The sequence below is a fragment of the Otolemur garnettii genome, unplaced genomic scaffold (genome assembly GCF_000181295.1).
Source record: "Otolemur garnettii isolate 467f Iridium unplaced genomic scaffold, OtoGar3 scaffold00016, whole genome shotgun sequence".
Classification (NCBI taxonomy): domain Eukaryota; kingdom Metazoa; phylum Chordata; class Mammalia; order Primates; family Galagidae; genus Otolemur; species Otolemur garnettii.
In genome coordinates, this window is record NW_003852411.1 from 29323669 (window position 1) to 29331174 (window position 7506).

At 50.2% G+C, this 7506-nt stretch overlaps 1 protein-coding gene across 2 annotated transcripts in view; it reads left to right on the top strand.

The window, feature by feature from the left end:
• OLFML2B (olfactomedin like 2B) overlaps positions 1-7506 on the top strand; it is a 39866-nt gene that overhangs the window by 22691 nt on the left and 9669 nt on the right. For both annotated transcript variants that reach the window (XM_003785760.1, XM_023510767.1), the window contains exon 6: positions 1493-2035. In XM_003785760.1, coding sequence (XP_003785808.1) covers positions 1493-2035 — 543 coding nt within the window. The remainder of the gene's footprint in view (positions 1-1492; positions 2036-7506) is intronic.

Here is a 7506-nt window from a genome sequence, read left to right on the forward strand (position 1 = left end):
TACAATAGAACAGAGTAAGTTGACCACACAGGGACTGTACCTAACTGGTCAACATACAGAGGTGGTCAACATGAGGAGCTAGGCCTGCTGTACTGATACATACCTGTGGTGCATGTCCAGTCTGTGAAAGTTAGGTCAACGTAAGGAGGTGGTCAGTGTAGGGAGGCAGCCAACTGTGGGGCGTCTGCTACAGTTCTTCTGTAGTTAGAGCTCTCTGTGTCTTCTCTACAAAATCTTTGCCCCTCCCCTGCCATGTTTCATCTCTGCTCAAAACCCTGCAGCCTCTCCTGTTTTGTTTCGTTTTGTTTTTTGCAGTTTTTGGCTGGGGCTGGGTTTGAACCTACTACCTCTGGCATATGGGGCCGGTGCCCTGCTCCTTTGAGCCACAGGTGCCACCCCAGCCTCTCCTGTTTTACTCAGAATACAAAACAAAGTCCCTGCACAGCCTGGAAGTCACACGTGACAACTCCTGTCCTTTCCCAAGCTCACCTCCTGCTACTGTCACCTCCCACCCTCCGCTTCATCCACACTGGCCACCTCACTGCTCCCAGCTTCAACAGGCACGTGTCTGCCTCAGGGCCTTTGCGCTGCTGTCATCTCGCCTAGAATTCTTCCCCCCAACGCTGCTTGGCTAACTCCTTCCCCTTCTGCAGACCTCTGCTCTTCTTCCCATCTCACTGAGTCCCATCCTGACCGCTAGATTCATTACTACAATTTTCCCTTCCTTCCCTGCTTTCCTGACCCTCCTTCCCCTCTACGTTTTTTCTCTTAGCACCTTTAAAGGTACCATCTGTCTTTCTGTTTTATTCTTTTCTTTTCTTTTTTTTGAGACAGGGTCTCGGGTCTCACTTTGTCATCCTCAGTAGAGTGCCATGGCACTATACCTCACAACAACCTCAAACTCTTGGTCTTAAGCAATTCTCTTGCCTCAACCTCCCCAGTAGCCGGGACTACAGGCGCCCAACACAACACTTGGCTATTTTTAGAGACGAGGTCTCACTCTTGCTAAGGCTGGTCTCAAACCTGTGAGCTCAGGCAATCCACCCACCTCCGCCTCCCAGAGTGCTAGGATTACAGGTGTGAGCCACCACGCCTGGCCTCTCTCTCTCTGTTATGGAGGTGTCTCCACCACCACACAGAAGCTCTGTAAGCTCAAGGGTCTTTGTTCTGGTCACTGTGGTCATCGTGTTCCATAGATAATTGTTCAGTGGGTAGCTTGGATGACAGACTTCCTCCCAGCCATCAGGGCTCACAGCCCCATGACTCTGCATCCTCCCCATGTCCCCAGCCCACTCAAAGGGCCATCCAGGAAATGCAGTGCCCTTCCACCTGTGCTTCTTCCACCTCCTTCTCAACTCCCAGCAAGGCCCCATCCCTCCACCAGGCTGTCAAGTCGACCGAAGCCCTTAATGTGCTGATGGCCATGTGTTCTTGGCCGTCACCAGGCTGTTCCCCTCCCATCTCACAGATGAACCTTGTGTTTGTTTCACAGAAGACGAGTTTTTCAGCGGTGACAATGGAGTGGACTTGCTGATTGAAGATCAACTCCTGAGACACAATGACCTGCTGACCAGTGCCACCCGAAGACCAGCAGCCACCCATCACACACACAGCACTGCTGTGACAAGCGACCCGAGCACTCAGACCGCACCTCTGTCCTCAGCACTGCCACAAGCCTCGACCCCAGCTTCCAGTGTCCCTGACCTTGCTCTCTATGCCTCAGTTGAACCACCCTCAACAACACTCCAGGCCACCTCAGTGTCTCCAGATCCCACGGGGGACATAGTCCTTCAACCTTCCCCTCAGGTTCCAGCTACCACTGTGGCCCACACAGCCACCCAGCCACCTCTGGCCCCAGCTTTTCCTACAGTGGCACCTGAGGATGCCTTTGTGGAGGCTACACACACAGCCCTAAGGCCCCCTACCACGGTCAGGACCGACTCACTGGGGAGCGACGCTACTGCTGGGCAGGGTACAACACCTACCAGCCCTACCCTGAGCCCTGAAGAGGAAGATGACATCCGGAATGTCATAGGTGAGTTTATTCTACCTGGCCTTGGCCTCTGGCAAAAGCTGAGCCTGGAAATAGGTTGAAAGGAGAAGGAGGGGCCAGAAGGTCAAAGTTCTTCATAAAGAAAGGCGAGTGAAGTTATGCCTTCGACTGGAGATTCATGTTACCAGCCAGGGTTTATGCATTTAAATGTGCCAGTGACTGGCTGTAATATAAGTGAATGGAGCCAAGATCTCTTTATCAATAATTTTATAAGCATTTGTTGAGCACTTTCTTTGTACCAGGCTTTTTGATGGATGTAGGGGGATCTGGGGATGACCAAGTTCAGTTTTGTCCAGTAAGTTTGCCAGGCTGTAAAATAACAAAGAGTTTTTACTAGGAAAAAAGTCCCAGGGTCATAGCTGAGTGGGAGCAGGAATAACCAGTGCAATGGGCCTCAGTGCAAAATCTCATGAGCCTCAGCCCTGGAGAGCATGGCAATATCACACTGTCATGTGACAAATGCTATGCTAGAGGAATGGAGAAACAGAGAGAAAGAAAGAAGGAGCACAAGCTTAACCTGGCTTCCAGGAAGGCTTGAGAAGCTTTGGTAAGGACACCTTTTGGACACTTTTTGAGCTGGGTTTTGAAGGGTAAATAGGAGTTTTCTCAGCAGAGGCAGGAAGCCTTCTGACAAGTCTAAAATAGCAAGATGTATTCCGGAAGCATGGAAAACAGTTCTTTTCTGTGATTGGGAGCTCCATGGCCACAAGATGAACCAACGTAGTGAAAACAGGGGAGTGCAGGGAAAGACAGGAGCTAGTTACACACATCTCTTCCAAAAAGAACTAAGTCAAACTGAAAAAAATAACACTATGGAATAATGATTTCATCACAGTGCTTGTTGAAGCATACACTTAATTTGACAGAAGATATGGTTTGCCTTGAATGTATCTTTCCCTTCTCTCCCTTTTTTACTCCCTTGGCAGCCTTGTCCTCAATCCCTCCTCAGAATAAAGTGCCAGCTCCTGCCAGAGACAAGGTGTTGGAAGGAGCAGCCACCAGGAGTTCAACACCCTGGTCTCTGCAATGAATAGCTGTGTAGCTGTGTGTCTGTGGCCAAACCCTTCCCCTTCTCTGGACCTCAGTTGAAATTAGAAATTTGCTATAGACCATTTCCTCCACCATAATCTATGGTTTTCTGTACACAGCAAGGAGTTCTTATTGAGTAAAAATTCCAGAATAATAGCAGACTGGGAGCCAGGAAACAGCCCGGTAAAGATGGAGCCCAGAGCAAAATCTCATGAACCTCGGCCTGGAGGAAGCTAAGTAAGAAGGCGGTTCTTGGGCCTCTGTGATGGGAGCAAACTAGCCACAGAGTAGAAGGCCAGTTCCTCACTGCATCAGTAAGCAGCTTGCTGGAGCTGAGGGTCCTGGGGAATTTCTGCAGTGCACCCTGTGGTCTGGGCAGAGGCTCTCACTTGCCTGCTGGCCCTGGGCAGCCTGGACATCATGGTCTTGGAAACACAGCCCCTGAGCCCAGAGCTCCTCCTCCCCCTCGGCCACAGGCACTGGCCCTGGGCTCCCATGCCTCCACCTCCAGCTTACTGTCACTACTGGGAGGAAGGTACCTTCCTTGAGATACTTAGAAATCTGCTCTGTGCCGCCCCTCCACAGGTAGGTAGGACACGCACAGTGAAGACAGGCTTCCGGCAGGACCACACCCCTTATGTGTCCTCAGGCAATGGCATTTGAACCTGGGAGCCACTTCTGCTTCCCTCGGTGACTAAGTGACTTACTTGCTGGCCAGCAATGAGTTCTCTGCTGTCTCCATACCCCACCGCAGCCTGGGTCCCAGCAATCTGCCTCCGCTGGGTTTGGCCACCCGCAGGGTTTTCTCCTGTTACTCCCGTAGGCACTTCCCTCCTCACTCCGGACCTGACTGAAGTGCTGGTGCTGGACCGAGAAACCCTGTGCCCGGTAGCCATTTACTGGGCGGTGGGAGCTAGGGCAGGGACATATTATCTCTCCTTGTTCAATATTCTGTTCAACTAGAATGTCACCGTCATGGCGAGGATATAAGGTTCACTTAAAGAACTAGCCTGTGGGGGTTTTCAGAAGAGCTGGGGTTCTTGTCTCAGTGTCAACTGCAGAAAAAAGAGATACGGACACAGGTGTAGTGTTTTCTTCAAAGACCAAGGGGAGGGAAGAGAGAGAGGCGCAGAAAGGCCTGCCTGTGGAGGCAATGTGGAATTCGGACATGTTTCTGTGTGGGAACTATTTTTTTGTCTGTCATGGTCAAGTGCCTCCTCTGGCTGCAGTTGGTATGAAGACCCTGAGGCCTGACATCACCCGGTTATCAGTTACATAAAAGTTGTTAGTCAGGAACAGACACAGGCCACTGATTGTGTGGCCTGGGAAAGGTTGTTTGCTACATGATGAGTCTGGCACTTGTGAGTTTTGAGCTATTTAGGATGTGGTTATAAAAGAGGCTGCTTTTAAAAGGAACATCTTTCCCCAGGGTTTCCAAACCTGATTTTGTGATGTCCTTAAATGTCCACCATCATCCTCAGGGGAGTTATAAAATTTTCAGAAGAAAAAAACTCTCAAAACAAGCAAATTAGAATTTATCTGGGGTTGGGCAACAAGCATCTGGTGGCAGTGTAGCTTTGGGATGAGAGAGAAAGGACACTGGCAGTGGCCAGAGCCGGAGAGGCTTGTGGCAGCTGGATCCGGCAGCGTCTGCTCCTGGCAGCCCAGGCTTGGGGAGCAGATTGGGCCACAGCAGAGAAGTAAAAACATGTGCCACATGGCCAAGGCTCTGCAGAGTCACAGATTTTAGCGACTGCGGTTCCTGATGTGTCTTGTAGAAGGGGTTGACCTGGGGTGGGGGTGGGGAGGAGCAGACAAAGAGGACAGTCAGTCTGTGACAATACCAGAGAGAAAGCCTGGCTCACATTTGGCTCTAGGAAACATCATGAACTGTGAAGAATGTCTCCCCCACAGAGCACACAGCCGCGACCGCCCCCAAGGCTTGGCTGGCCACGCTGGCCGTGGTGAGGTGGCTAGCCCTGCCTGCCTCGAGTCAGGAAGGCTGGTCTGTGGCAGCCTGAGGAAGGCGATGCTGATGTGGGCGGGGACCATGCTTCAGAGCCTCCACAGCACCCAGACTCGGCACCCAGAACCTTCTCTAGTGGCTGCCCCATCACTGCACAGGCAGCTTCCTGGCCCCCCTGTGGTCTTAGTCTCTACCCTGAGGTACCTTGCCCAGCCCCCAGGCCACTGGGAACTCCAGTCATCTGCAATGCAGGGGCCCCTAGCCCTAGAAATAAGAACAGAAAGTGGATAAACTACATGCTTATATATGGATAAAGGACTGAAGTCTGAGCTTCTTAACAAGGATAAAGAGTCCACTTGTGATTCATTTAGCACTGCACTGTGCCAGGCTGTGGAGATCTGAAGTGAGGGAGACGGAGTCACTGTCCCCAAAGTGCCAACTATATGGGGAGGCAGCAGGGGGCTGAGGTAGCCAAGCACGTGGGGACTGTGACCAGCAATGGACACACGCAGTCTGGTGATGTCATGTCAGTTTTGCCATGGGGCCCTATCTCCAAAGGAGGTCACGAGCTCACTGGGCCCACAGAGTGGAGAGGAACCCTCCAGGCAGAGCCAGAGGCATGAGCCAGGGTAGGCAGGGGTCAGAGGGCAACCCAGGTGTACCCGCATGCGTGGGGACACCTGAGGAGGTGATGGAACTCCGGGGCAGGATCCAGGGGCCTGATGGTGAAGGGAACAAGAAGTTGGGACTTGATTCTAAAGATGATTCTAAGCGTGGAAACAATATTCAGAGTTAGTCAATTAGGATACTGAACCCTGACAATGTGTGAGTGCTGTAGGTTCAGGAGTGCAGAGGCAGAGCTGGCGGGGCCCTGCCCTGGAGTTGCACACACTTTGTAGCTGGAGCTGACCCAGAAACATGCCTGCAGCCCGGGGTCGTGAGTACTGGCTATCCGGGCTGCGGTGGGCCGCAGAGGGAACCCCTTTTGGAAAGAGATGCTAATCTGGGTATCTCCAAGGATGAGAGAAAATTAGCTAAGCAAAGAAAGAAGATGGCTTTACAGTGAGAAGGATCAGAGTCAACAAAGGCAGACGTGAAACAGCATGGTCAGGCCCAAGTGCAAACTGAAAATGTGGGCCCTGTACTGAGAAAGCAGGGCACAGGACCCCTGCAAGCAGTGAACACGAAGAAGCTTTTTTTCTTCCTTTGGTGTGCGTCTCTGTGTCTCTCTCTCTCTCGTTATGGTGTTTTGTATTAGCTATTTCATGCTGTTGTAAGAAAGACAGGCACACCCATTTTATTGGGCTTCACTTTATTGCACTTCACAGTATCTGTGGTTTTTTTTTTTTTGCAAATTGAAGGTTCGTGACAACCCTGTGTCAAATAAGTCTGTCAGTGCCATGTTTCCAATAGTGTGTCATGTTTTGGTAATTCTCAGAGTATTATACATTTTTTTCAGTTTTATTCTATCTGCATGGTGATTTGTGACAAGTGGTCTTTGATGTCGCTATTGTAATTGTTGTGGGGAGCCTTGAACCATGAATTATACTCACATGAGGCAGCAAACTTAGTAAATGTCGGGTGTGTTCTGATGGCTCCACCTCTTATCTGCACCCACCATCTCTCCCTTTCCTCAGGCTTTCCCATTCCCTGAGACTCCATAAGATCAAAATTAGGCCAATTAATAACCCCACAGTGACCTGAAAGTATTCAAATGAAAGGAAGAGTCATACGTCTCTCCTTTTAAATCAAAAGCTAGAAATAATTAAGTTTAGTGAGAAGGGCATGTCAAAAGCCAAGATAGGCCAAAAGCTGGGACCCTTGTAGTAATCAGTTGGCCAAATTGTGAACACAGAAGAAAAATTCTTGAAGGAAATTTGAAAGGGTCACTCCTGTACACACAGGTGAACAGTAAGAAAGTAAAACAGCCTTATTGCCGATATAGAGACAGTTAATGGTCTGGATGGAAGATCAAACTAGCATAACATTCCTTTAAGCCAAAGCCTAATCCAGAGCAAGGTCCTAACCCCTCCTCTATTCTGTGAAGGCCGGGAGAGGTGAGGAAGCTGCAGAAAGAAAGTTGGAAGCCACCTGAGGTTGGTTCATGAGGTTTAAGGAAAGAACTTATCTTCATATCATAAAAGTGCAAGATGTAAAAACAAGTTATCCAGGAGATACAGTCAAGATCACTGATGAAGGCTGCTGCATTTAACAGTAGATTTTTCAATGTAGATAAAACAAACTTCTGTTGGAAAAAGATGCCATCTTGGACTTTCATAGGTAGAGAGGCGAAGTCAATAATTGGCTTCGGCTCGGCGTCTGTGGCTCAAGCGGCTAAGCACCAGCCATATACACCTAAGGTGGCAGGTTCGAATCCAGCCCAGGCCCACCAAACAACAATGATGGCTGCAACCAAAAAATAGCTGGGCGTTGTGGCGGGCGCCTGTGGTCCCAGCTA